This window comes from Triturus cristatus, chromosome 8 (genome assembly GCF_964204655.1).
Source record: "Triturus cristatus chromosome 8, aTriCri1.1, whole genome shotgun sequence".
In the NCBI taxonomy this organism is placed as follows: domain Eukaryota; kingdom Metazoa; phylum Chordata; class Amphibia; order Caudata; family Salamandridae; genus Triturus; species Triturus cristatus.
In genome coordinates, this window is record NC_140591.1 from 26,473,964 (window position 1) to 26,487,578 (window position 13,615).

A 13,615-nucleotide genomic window follows, 5' to 3' on the forward strand; every position below is an offset into this window, starting at 1 on the left:
GCAATTTTAACTTCCTATCCACTGTCAAACATCCAGACAGTCTCCCTACTGGTGGAGGTTATGATGTCACTTGGAGAACGGGGCATTCAAGCGACAGACCCAATGATGACTCTATCTACCAAGCCACACTAAGCGGAGATTACATACACCGCAAACTGAACGTGTGGTTGTGGGTCTCCTAGACACCATCCCGTAGACTCTGGTATTGAGACCTACGTGGTTCATTCTCTCCCTTCTTTAATCAAAAGACTTATTTGGTGCTCCATTATGCCTTCCATTAAGTGTTTGGCATGCATGAGGGACTAATTTAAATCTGAAAAATATTCAAACAGCACTTCTTAGAATTGAGTTTGCACTATTTTCTTCCGTAGAACATGTGCTTCGCATGCAGTTGCCAAACAGAGGTCTTGTTTTGAAGTTGACAAATGATCACGCCCTAAAACTAACAATGCGTGACATAGATTCCACCATAGATTTGAATCCGCTGTTTGTTCTGGGCATACCTTTTGGGGCTCCAGGACTGTTACTATACGGAAGCAAATTTTTATCAACCAGGCAACAGAATTGCTTCCCAAAGACACAAGGGCACTGCACAGCCACCAACCTCTTCAGAACTAGACCGGATGATTTTAAGTTTCTGTGGTCATACGAACATAACGTGTGCCACCTTCATCTATTAAAAGGCTACAAAGAATCAAACTGTTCTCCCTGCTGGGCATTTAAAAACAAAAAGACCATTCCTTTTAGGAGTGAGTGCTAGTGGATGCAATACAGAATGTAAGCTGGAGCTCTGCTGACCCATCAGCAGCGGTTGGCGTCCAAGACATCCATGCAGCAACCTCGGGTGAGTAGAAAGGCCATTCTAGTATCCTCTGAGGCCAAGTGAAATGGCGCCCACAAGGCCTTTCTTCAGATAGCTCTGAGTTTAGAGAAGATCTGTCTTCAGGGCCCGTAGTGAATCCCACACCTGGGACCCAGATGACCCCTAGCATTTCACCATCCACACTTTCCGAGAATCTTATCTCTGGTATTAGACCTCGAGTGAAGCCTTTGTTCCAGACCAGATATTGGTCTCATGAGAAAACCCATGCTTCCACTCCTGAGCCACCACAGAAGGTCTCAAAAATTGTCACCGCAGTAATGATGGTCTCAAAATCCCATCTCGTCTCCTGAGACTCTCGGACACCAGCATGTCCAGCCATGACATCAAGAGATAGTATTTCGGCACAGAAATAGCGACACATATGCAGTGGAGCCGAAGTCAACTCTGAGCCCTGCGTTGAAACCAGACTCGATACGGAGTGACACCTCTCCATCCAAAGAGCAGGGTGAACCGCCTGATATTAGGAAGAGGAAGATCAATCCAATCATAGGACACAGTTTATCAGGTTCCACACCCCCAGCTTGCGCCACCTGGTTGTCCCAATACAAATAAAAGAAGACTCTTTATTGAAGATGTACATGAAACACAAAAGGTGATGGGAGGCTGCGTGCAATCAGTCTAACCACTGGCATCGCTCGGGCTAGCACTCCAACCCATCATTCTCTTGCTCATCACACCACCCCAATTTGGACCGAGCCATTTCAAAATCAGTCTTGACCCTGCGCCTCAAGGGAACCGTCCTGCCCGAACTGCCAAGCCAGGTGTGAGAAAGTGCCATCTTTCTTGTATGGTATGCCCCCACTATTTGCAGAATTGCTGAATGTACTTTGACTGAGTGTGCCCTGGGCTCCTGCCAATCAGGTGCCCAGGGCCTATGTTCCTTCCCTAAAACAAACAAGACCCAAATTGGCAAACCCTGGCCACATGTCAGCCCCTGGTAAATAGTACCCTAGGTACCCAGGGCCTTGTGACCAGGGAAGGCCTCTAAGGGCTGCAGCACTCATTGTGCCACCCTTTGGAGGCCCTGTACCCTTACACACACACACACTGCCTTTGCAGGCTGAGTGTTTGGGTGCAAGACATGTCATCCTGACACACATCCCTGTGTGCCATGCCCATCACCTACACTGCCATGGCATAAATCAGCCACCCCTCTAGCTGGGTGCCTTATGCCAATTGTGGGGGCACAGGAGCAGGAGCCCTGTGCCCCTACAGTACCCAGGTCCATTCCTGTGCACTGTAAGTGCAGTGCTGCCATTTAAGAGTACATGGTGCTGAGAGCTCGTCAAACACGAACTCCACAGCACCATAATGGCAACACTGAAGACTGAGAAGTTTGGTATCAAACTTCTCAGCACATTAAACCCACACTGATGCCAGTGTGGGATTTAATGTACCAAGCTCCCCAGAGGGCATCTTAGAGATGCCCCCTTAAACCTAACCTACAATCCACGTCTGCTCTGAGGCTGCCTAGGCTGCCACACAGCAGACATGTTGCTGGACCCTGGGTGGGAGAGCCCCTGCTCTCCTGGGCCTGCAACAATGCACATCCTGGGCGAGGTGCTAAATCTCCTCCCCCAGGATGGGCAGGGGGAAGCTTCAAAGGCATGCCGCCTCTGTGAGCTTCCCCAGGCAACTGCAACCCCCCACTCTGGCGGGAAGCTTTGGCCGTAAACCCCAAATAAGGACAGGGGATGTGCCAGCCTGCCAACCCCACCCCTCAGGTGGGGAAGGCGAGGTGAAGCACATCTCCGGGCTCTCGCCATCTTGAAGATGGGAAGCCCTACCCTATCAGGACTAGGCTACTGCCCCCCTCCCATAGGAGAGAGGCAGGATAGGGGGTGTACCCACCCCAGGACAGGGACCCATTAGTCTCTGCCCTTCACCTACCTGTAACGCCCCTAAATCTAGTATTTAGGGGCACCCTGAACCTTCCTTCCCCAGATTCCAAACTACAAAGAAGAGCAAGAAGAAAGAAGACCTGCCCTGCAGCTGCTAAGAAGAGGAAGACACCAACTGCTTTGGCCCCAGCCCTACCAGCCTGTCGACCCTCGAACCTGCTCCTGCTCCAACCCGGCCTCTCTTGTGGCCAGCAACCTCACAAACCCCGGAGGACCTGGCTACCTTTTGGCTCTAAGCCCCTGGGACTCCCATGAGTAGAGGCTCTACTCAAAACCTACCTCTAATCCCTGGCAGCAGCCCGGAACCGCAAACCCAGCACACTGCACCAGCCAAGCCTGGCCAGTGCCGGAGTGAACAAAGACCACGAGGACGACCCCACGGCGACTGTGACCACGAGTCCGGCACCCAAGGACCTCCCTCGACACTCCTGAAGAAGCCTGCAGCCTCAGAACAAGGTGCCCCCCCTACCGCGATCAACAGAGGGTAAGATTTCCCGACACCAAAAGGCACCCCTGCACGCGGCCCCCTGTGCCCAGTCCCGGGGTACCTACCTATCCTCCAACTACCCAACTTACCTCTCAAAGTGGTGGTGGTGGCACCTGAAGAATCCTCGTCCCCGAGCTTGCAGTCTTTTTCTAAACCAGAGATTTCCCATTGAAATCAATTGAGCTCCCGAAGGCTCAAAAGCACCCTGCACCCAGCCGCCTGAGTGGCCCTGGCAGTGCAACCTCTACACCTACCTACTTCCCCACTTGCCCTGAGTAAGTGACCAGGAGCCCAGCTCCCACATCCGCGTGGCTTGCCAGTCAGCAGCCACCATCCAAGGCCCCCCCCCCTATCCCTCATAGGATAACATTGGGCCTAACTCTCTCTGCATCCGGCCGCCCTAGAGTCGCTGAGGGTGAACCAACTGTACCTACCTGACCCTGGGGGACCCCTGAGTCTATGCCCAGAACCTCAACTCTGCCAGTCGAGTACTTACCCTTAAACCGCAAACTCTATTTTCCTCATAGGGTAACATTGACTGGCTTTTTCCTGAAATTTCTTTAAGTGTCGTCTTTTCAAATCTTAAAATATTCACTAAAAATCAGCCGAGTAACGGAAACGAAATTACTCACCTGCTCTTAGGTGAGCTCCCAGTGCTGGATCTTGGTGCCCAGCACTGACTCTGAAAAATACTTACAACTGTACTTACCCGTAACCCAATTTTCTTCCATAGGAAATCATTGACTGTTTTTCTGTGAAATTTCTTCTAAGTGTCAATTTCTGCAATCTTTAAATATTCTTTAAAAATCGTATAATATCTGAAAACGTAATTATTTACCTGTTTTGGATAAAGGTCCCAGTACTGAGTCTAGGCACCCAGTACTGGATTACAAAAGTAACGAGAACATACTGTACCTGCAACTTGAATTTTCTTCCATAGGGAATCATTGACTGTTTTCTTTAAAATATTTTCTGTCAACTTTTAAAATGGCTAAATATTGTTTAAAAATCATTACAGTAATTAAGTCGACTTTCATCACTTGATTCTAAGTACTGACCCAGGACTGAATCTAGGATCCAGTCCTGGAATTCCAAAAGTAATCTGTTGCAAATAACTTGAAATTTCCATCGAGCTCAATGCATTGTTGTGTTTAAAATAGAGTTGCCTATTGCAACCACTTGTAACTGTTTACAAAAGTCAATTGCATGTTGCAAAAGTATTTATTTAAAGCATCTCATTCTGAGAAAGTATATTTTAAATCCAATTGTTGGTTCTAAAATACAACAAGCATATTTTTTTATATACAAACCATTGGCCTAGAGTTCAGTTATTGAGTGTGTGAGACCATTTGCTGATTGTGTGTACAACAAATGCTTTACACTGTCCTCTGATACTGCCTTACTGCTCGACCAAGCTATCACTTTAGAGCATAAGGTTATATCTAACTTTAACCTCTGTCAACCCTCGGGACTGTGGACAATATATACAGAGTCACTTTTTCACACCAGGTCCTTCCTGAACCGGAACACAAGCAACCCAGGACCGGTTTCGCCCTAGTTATGGGCTCATCAGCCGGGTACAGCTTGGTTAGCCATTCTGATTCCATGTTTGGAACGGGCTATGCAATGTCTACGCAGACTCACCGTGAATCTTTATGGAGTTATAAGTAAAATATACTCTAGCTCTTCAAAAAAATATAAGCATGTATTGATGTCAAGAGAATAATTTGACATAATTAAAGATGTATTTTAATCCTTGAAGACAAATTGAAGAAATTATAAAACTTAACTTTGTATATGTTCTGTCCTGGCTAAAGTGTTCCAAGACTTTCTGTATTTGCTACTTCTCCTGTCCCTAATCACGAACGATATATCCAATAGGTTTTCACATATTCCAAAGAGCAAAGATAAACCAACTCCATGGATCCCTTCGGGATAGACGAACAGTGCTGTTGACAGTAACTTCCTTGCGTGCTGTTGCTCTGGTGCTGGTCCCGTGATCCTTGCCTATTACTGGACTAGAGTACTCCCAACGCAGAGGCATAGAACTCTGCGTTATTTACATGCCCCAGTCTACATCAATCAATCTGGATTTGTATAGCACTTCTAATCACCTGTGAGGCTATCCATGCGCAGACAGCGCTGCTTCAGGGAGAGTCTGTTGAACAGCCAGGTCTGGAGTCCTCTTCTGAATTCCAGTAGAGAACGCGGTCCGGAGGTGAAGTGAAAGGTCGTTCCAGGACATCCACTTTCAATAAAGGTGCTGTCCTCTGCAGTAGTAAATGCCTGCAACTGCATTACTTGTATATCTGTGTAACTGGATCAGTGTGCATCTACCTTCAACAGATGTGTGGTACTCTGCATTACTCACGGGTTACTGAAGAGAATTTTTATCATGAGTCCCTAAATTCTATGGTGTTACATTTTGTCAGATCTGAGCACTTTTCTATATGCTCCCCTATAAAAGTTCCATATGGCTAATTTCTAACACACGTCTTGCTATTGTATGTGTATTTCAATGTTTTAATGGATGTAGTGAGGCATGCTGTTGAACAAGTGCTCTTATCTTCTTTCCGGTATCTTTTTACTCTCCCCTTTCTTCCATTTGTTTTATATTTTAATTTGAAAAGCTCGCTTTGTACGGTTTTGTTCTATTATTCTCCCTTTTGCTTACCCACCTAATCTTTTGTGGCTGTTACTTCCTGATTGTTTTCTCCTGTCTGCCCCCAGAGCTGGTGATGCTGTTGGAATGGTGGTCAGGCACAGAGTGCACACTCTTCACGGACCAAGAAACCGTGGATCACTTTGGGAAGGAACACGCCATTATCATTCTCAACCACAACTTCGAGATTGACTTCTTGTGTGGCTGGACCATGTGTGAACGCTACGGTGTGCTAGGGGTGAGTTCGGTCCCATTCCCGATGGGCTGCTTGTTTTTCAGTGTCTCGCATTGTTGGACATCTAGATGCTATAACCAGTGTCCCTAAATCTGATCGTAGTGTAAAATAATCGATACTCAAAACACCGACTGAACAAGTGGCAGAAACCATCACCACTTAATATCTGTGAAATCCTCATTTCATCAGCACTTTCTAAATTGCACCCCTAACGCCATAGTTAAACCATGCTTATGCAACATAGGAGTGCCTGGCCATGAGAACAGAAAAGACCAACTGTAGGAATGGTCCTATTGCAGAGCGTTGGCGAGATTAGATATGAAGGGTGTGCAGAACTGAAATTGGGGCTTTCTTGGAAACAAAGCCGCTTTGAAGATTTATTCACAGCTCCACTGTGACTCCATTTGTTTCATCCATCAGATGAGAAAGTAAAATCAGAAGTGGCATACACGCAGTGTTGTGTTGGGTATGTTTAAGTGACTGGGCCAGATTCACTGGGTGCCATGTTTATATGGCATACAAATCAAATATCCACTTGGAAAGGGTAACGCAACAATCATGTTGGCATTTTGGAATGAGTAGAGCAGTGTTTCTTAATTGTCTGTATGCTTGAAGGAGGAGGAGAAGGGCACAGCAATCAATCAAAATACTTTATTTAGACAGTGAAGCCTATCAAAGTGCCGAATAGACTTAAAATAATGGTCAGTGCCACAATTTTTAACAGAAATGTTGACACTTCTGTGGATAAAGCCTAGATCTTCAAACTGGTTCCATCCCTGGTGGTACTGTTAATAACGTAAAATGCAATTCGATAAGCAACTAATAACTAGAAAAATTCATCTTTGGTTAAAATTTTGCCATGTAAAAGCTTACTATTACTGTCCTGTCTGCTTAGATAGAAACCAGTATTTTAAGCAGCAATGTTGTATTTTTATTTGAAGGTAGGCTTTGGAGCGGCTGAAATTCAAGGTCGCTCTCCTTCGTTTTTGTACTTCTGTTTTTTTTTATAGTTGCTTGTCTGTCCTCCAGGAATGCCCCCCTTCGTCCACAGGTGTCGAAGCAGTCTTCTGCGGTCTTCCAGGAGTATAGGGCATATGCATAGCAGGTGGGTTATTGATTCCTGGAATAGACCGCATAGTCTACATGTTTTCGACTCTGGTTTAACTGCCCATGGAGGATATGGATCTTATGATGAAAAAGAGCCCATCCGAAGCTGCAGGTATTTCGTTTTGTAATAGGAGGAGAATGGTTCCACAATATATTTTTGTGGCCCTTCTCTATCGTAACTAAGGGGCAAGTGGACATGATCTCTTTTAGCAAATACTCTTAGGTCAGATGTAAGTTATTTAATTTTTACTTTTATTCAGTACAATTTTAAACTGAAGGTTTGGTAGTGTTAAATTCCATAGCTCTGTTGACCCGGTTTGTGCCAGTGCTTCGGAAAGGGCATGTGACCAGACGTTTGAGTAGCTTGCGCTATAGGGGCAAGCGCCTTCGAGCCAGATAAGGTTTTTCAATGATCCTTGCTCAGCTGACCTTGTGGAATGCAGGTATTGTGTTATGCTGGCCTTCTGTACGAACAGGTCCTTTTATGCAAATTCCATCCTGATCTGGGCTGGCGAGGTATTACATGGTATTTGAAATAGAGACCTGAAAACTGCACTCCGTGCCCTATTTAAAAAGACCCCCAGTTTCCCCGGGTAGGCCTCTGACCTGTGTGACAATGTTGGTGCTAATTTGGCAGAGACTATTTTCAGCAGTGACTCAAAAGAAAACCTTTTAGTGCGCTTAAAAATAGTTCGAAAGGCACATTGCAACTAAGCTAGTTTTGTTTTAATGAGTTCAGGTGCAGTAAGTGTCCTCCCTTGTCTAGCCAGCATCCCAAATATTTATATTTATTTGTGATGGTTGTCAAGATGCCAGTAGTGTTGCGTTTTCTTTTTCTGGCCAAAGATGACAATGTTGGTTTTTTCGTGATTGATTTTCATCGTGTTTGCAAGGCAGTGCGTATCTAAGACATCTAGCCGTCTGTAGCCCTACCTACGTTTTGGCACAGCAGTTCTGATGGATACTTCTAGTCACAAATTACTCCTCTTTAGAATATCTCCAGGCACCAGGCTGGTTCTGCAGAGTTTCAACAGCAGTTCTGTCACATGCTGGCAGGTGGCGTTGTGTGCCTCCGAAATGACGTGGATGTGTTGCAACAAAGCCTCATTTAAGCGCCACCCCAGAATGCTGAGATCACTACCTTCCTTTTCATGCCTTGCGGTGTGGCTCCAAAGTTTTGTTCCCAGCGTATGTCCTGTTTACACTCAAGTTTTGAAGGCAGTCTGCTAAGGAATCTTGTTTCTCTGATGTCAGTCATGGACCAGTATAAGGTGTGCCTTTGGTGCCTGGGCTCTGGTCACGACTCCAAGTCAAGCTACAAGTGCGACTTAATGCAGCCGAAGGTGATCTGGGAGTGGGAGGCAAAGCTCTAAAATCCCAAACACAAGAAGCCGTCGTGGTAGCAGCAAGTCATGGTCCATAGGCCTTCCCTTGGTATAATCCAATTCCGCTGAAATCTTTACGCATGTCAAAGTCTAAACTAACCAAATACACGAAAAAGGGAGCGCCACGCTCAAGAAAGTACAAACACACCAGTAAGACTATTGGTGAGGATGTAACAAATGAGGAGAATCTCAGAATAATGGTGTCGGCCTGTCATCTGAAATGAGAGACATTAAAATTAATAAGAATGTGAAGGTATGGTTCTCAATCCCACCCTGGTGTCATCCTTCATCATCGACCAACCTACACTCGCACGATCGTTGTTACAAGGTGGCTCATCGGCATAAAGCTAGAGCTCTTTGTGAAGTCCAAACTAAAACCAAGAAAGTCAAAGCAGAATTAAATTGAAGTCCTCCGTTTCGGAACAGATTCTTCAGTTGGTCTCAAGGTGGCCAAAGTTGTCCGGCTGTTGGTGACCTTGCAGCCGAAAGCAGTCTTCAAGGAGGCCATGCTCCAAATCTTTGGTGCAGATCTGGCCCCTTCTGCAGTGCCCTCTGAGCACAGGGGACTCCAGTCAGATTACAGTTGGCATGCCCTCCACGGACTCGTCTGTCCCCTTACGACTCCTCATCTTGCCCGTGTGTACTCCTGTACTACTACTACTACTACTACTACTACTACTACTACTACTACTACTACACCAGCCCCAAGGTCCATGATTGCCCCTGCAGCTCCCCAGTGGTATAATTGTTACCAGTGCCAATGGAGGTCTGGTGCTTAATCTCCTGTCGGATCCTGAACAAACATCGCCCCAAGTCTGTCTTATGTCCGACTGCAAGAGTATGAAAGCGTAAACTGTCGTCATGCAGCATACCGCTAACCCTGTTCCACTGCTGCAATGCAGCTAGCAACACAAGCTCCTTTCTCTTTTGGGATCTTTCTTTTACCCAATAAGAGGTAAAATTACCTCTTATTGCACAATTAATTATACAATTGTTAAAGTACAATTAGGTCCCTGGCGACACTCTGGGTCCCTGGCGACACTCTGGGTCCCTGGCGACACTCTGGGTCCCTGGCGACACTCTGGGTCCCTGGCGACACTCTGGGTCCCTGGCGACACTCTGGGTCCCTCGCGACACTAGTGATGGTGTTGGTTTACGTCCCCCTCACTAGACCGATAAAACATCATACTTGGATTTACAAAACACCAGTGGGTTAGACCCCTCCTCTGAAATGGAGTTCGACTCGCTACAAGTGTCACCGATGCAAGAAAGTGCACTGGAGGGCAGAAGAGATGCTTGATCTGCAGCTGCCTTCCATTTGGGATTACAACTTTCTGAAGGAAATCCTCCAACCAGGCGAAGGTCGTTAGAGCTCTTGCGACCATTTGCTGATTCCCCCACGCAAACCTTGAGTGATTATTTGGTTGAAATCTTGTTCTTGTCCTGTCAGCTGGCCTATAGCTCAGCAAAATAGACCTGCACTCCGTGATACAGACTTTCTAACTAAGCACCCTACAACAGAGAGTCTTCTAATAGTGCAGACCCCAGCTGGTAAGATCAATTCCTTCGCTACTACTCCTCTAGGTAAGGAATCCAAAAGGATTGACACTTTTTGTAAAAAGTTGTTTTCATCCACAAACTTAGCTCTTATGTCCACAAATGCAATTTTATTACTGATCAGCTACATGCATGTGCTGTGGGACATGGCCAGCAAGATCTTGCTGGCTTTCCGGGGGACCTCAAGCTTGCTCTGGCTCAGACAGTACATGTGAACGACTGAGATGAAGTTTGTCATCCACTCTGGTCTGGCTACTACTGACTGCTTTGGCAGTGCTGTTGGCACCTGCGTCCTGCTTTGAAGACGCACATGAATGAGGTTGACTGGATAGTTCTGCAGTTTCGTGTATGTCTGAATTCTACCTTCAGAGTATTCTGCCCAACCACATGTGATTGCATGGCTCTTGCTGCGTGTGGTCTTGAGAAATTTATGTTTTTGGACATACCTTCAGCTGATTGAGACTTAAAGCCCTCCTAGTCTTGGAATCAACAGGAAGGAGATTCTTTTAATATCACACCTCATCTCTCACCTACTTTCAGAAGTCTAGCACTCACAGCTGAAACGTGCCACAGAATGTGGTCTCTTTACTGTTTGTGATCATTTCGAATAGTTTCATTGTTCATCTTAAATTCCCGAATGGGCTGTTCTTGTGCTAACAAATGGTAGCTATCAGCTGTGGTGCACGGAGTTTTCTCATAATTGGGCATGTGAAGTAACCTCAGCAGGCCTGCCACCAAGAGCATCCAACACTTCCCCTGACCACCCCTCAGCACAGGTCTGGCAAAGGTATAAATGCTATAGAGGTGTTGGGAGGTCGCATCACAGCCTAGCTGCCCCACTGTGCCTGCTTGTAAATCTAGTGCTATTACCGTTCAAATCACAGACTGAACAATTGGCATGTGATTTTGTTTGCTGCACCTGTCTCTCACCCCTACCAGTCCCTGTTCAGTTATTAGAGTGCAGTAGAACTGGACCCACAAGGCACCAGTAGCTAATGGTGCTGCATGTGCAATGATACTGCCCAAGGGCCCAAAAACGAGGCCTCTCTGGCATCTGTACACTTCTCTGCAGCAACTTGCATCTCTTGGTAGCTTTCCGGCCTGCTTCCTCAAGGTGACATTGGCCCAGAGCACTGCACCATCATCAGCCTCATGTCGTCCTGGTGCCCAGCAGTGCAGGCCTGATTAATGCTTTTCCAGTTGTTCCATCTCAACAATTTCTGGTTCTTTGTCAGTGTCACCTCTTGGTAGTGAGGACTGCCCTCTCACTTTAAAATAGCTTTCGTCTGTGTTCAGCTCCGCATACAGGATCCTCGGAGCCCAGTGGCTCCCTTCCCTATGTCGCGCTTGCACTCTTGGGTAAGGTTCTGGCGAGACTGGCGTTTCTGAGAGAGTTGTCCTGCTTCACACAACCTTTGGCCCAAGGTTCACAACAGCACCAACTTTTGTAATCATCCTAGGCATCCTACAGGTGTGGTGATGCTATATTTTCTTCATTTTTTAGGGTGTGAGATTTATGTACAGTAGCATATAGCTTACTTTGATGCTGGCTACACAAGTGGTGGCGGAGCGGATTACACCACGGAAGCATGGGTGCTGGAACAAAGCACTCTTACGGACTCGTGTGGGGGCACATTAAGCCCCTCTCTTCCTGTTAATATATTCTGAGTCCACTTGTAGTTTTGTTTTTCTGCCTGTGGTGTTCCTCCTGTACCTATAATATCTATTGCTAAATAAAAGTAGATTCCAGCAGTCTGCGAGTACGCGATTCATCTATACAAGTTGCTCATTTATTTGGTGTATTGTGATGTTGGTGAGCAGGACAATCTGTCTCCTTTGAAACCAATCCAAAGGACTGGTTAGTTAACTTTAAACCTGTCCACTGTGCTGCCCAAGTATGGAACCAGGTAATGTTTTATGGGCTGTGATGTCTTGGAGTTGTAAAGTTACCGGCCATTCAAAGAGTTCTTCTTCCTTGGATCTCATATTTTAGATGCTGTGTTCTAAATGCTTGGTTGAAACAAATCTTCCAGACCGATCCTTACTGAAAGCAGAAATTACAACAACCTACAGATATGGAAAAGATGAGTAATTGTGTTTCTCACCTGTACATTCTGTGTTTAAGGAGTATATTATGTATTGGTTCACCGTAAGAGGCCCCGTTTAAATTACAATATCCTCTCATTGTGAGTTGACCATTTCACCCTGAGGTGCCTAGACTCTGGAATCATCTCCCCTCCCAATCCTTGTAAACTTAGGTTTTCACAACACCCCTAAACTAGCACCACACTGCCTTTGTGCCTACAGCCAAAGTTGGGCAGTACTGTTTTTGGGGTGACTGCTGTACCACACACGGAGGGCTAATTCCAGACTCTGCTACATAAGTCCTAAGAGGGCAACAATATTCTTCTCCTTCAGGGAATCTCCATTGGTAATCGTAAGCACGGAATTGTCCCACTCACGCACGTGATCCTTCAGAACTAAAGCAAAAAAAGTTTTAATTTTCTCTGCCTTTAGTTAGAAAAACCAATACTTCTCAATAAAATAACAATTTAGACGGCTTTAAAAAAAAATTGTGGCCAGTTTCATTTGTTCTCTTTAAAAACTGCCCATTTAAAAATAAAGTCGTAACCAAATAAGGTGACGGGTTAGTCTCTTCCACAATCCTTATTTACACAGAATGAAGGGAAAAGGCTATGGCAGTGTAGACATATAGGCTGCAGCCATTTACGGTTGTGAAACTGACACTGAAATTTTAAGGAATCCAACCCTGGAGTATCCCATCATGCCCTGTCATTGACGACTTCACCAGTTCTTTTTTCGGCTACTGGTGACAATAGCCTGGAGCACTAACCTTGGCCTCTTTTGGCTTCCTCTTTGAGCTCCCTTCAAACTGTTTTCTTGTCTTTTCCTGACAGGAAATATTTTGCCATCAGTTTTTGTGAAGTGCCCTTCTGGTTGCAGGAAAAAGGCCCAGTCGGATCCTCATTATTTTGTACAGATTGTACCAGTTTCCCTTTTTACAGAGTCTAATCACTTACTCTCCTCATCAGGAAGAGTAGTAGAGTATATGATTACTCTGTAGAGAGGAAAGCAGGGTACATCAGCAACGGCTACAAAAACTTTTAGTACTACTGCCCTGCTGGGTAGATACAACTGGTCCTTGTGGAATTCAGGGGCAGCAGGAGACGTCTGAGGTTTTTTGGAGATCCTAATAAAAGGAATAGTTGTCTCCACTCAAATTCTTAGATAACTTCCAATCTAGCCATACAGAGGCAGCGCCTAGAGTTAAGGCTGTGTTCCTGGTCTGTCATATCGGCCTCAGGGTAGAGCAGGGGTCTTCAAACTGTGGGGCGCGACCCCCAGGGGGGCCGTGGAGTGATGCAAAGGGGGTCGCG

At 46.0% G+C, this 13,615-nt stretch overlaps 1 protein-coding gene across 4 annotated transcripts in view; it reads left to right on the forward strand.

Annotated features, from left to right (window-relative positions):
* The window catches only part of AGPAT3 (1-acylglycerol-3-phosphate O-acyltransferase 3), a 374,623-nt gene that overhangs the window by 220,932 nt on the left and 140,076 nt on the right, over nucleotides 1-13,615 (forward strand). For all 4 annotated transcript variants that reach the window (XM_085620784.1, XM_085620783.1, XM_085620786.1 and 1 more), the window contains exon 4: nucleotides 6,002-6,171. In XM_085620784.1, coding sequence (XP_085476910.1) covers nucleotides 6,002-6,171 — 170 coding nt within the window. The remainder of the gene's footprint in view (nucleotides 1-6,001; nucleotides 6,172-13,615) is intronic.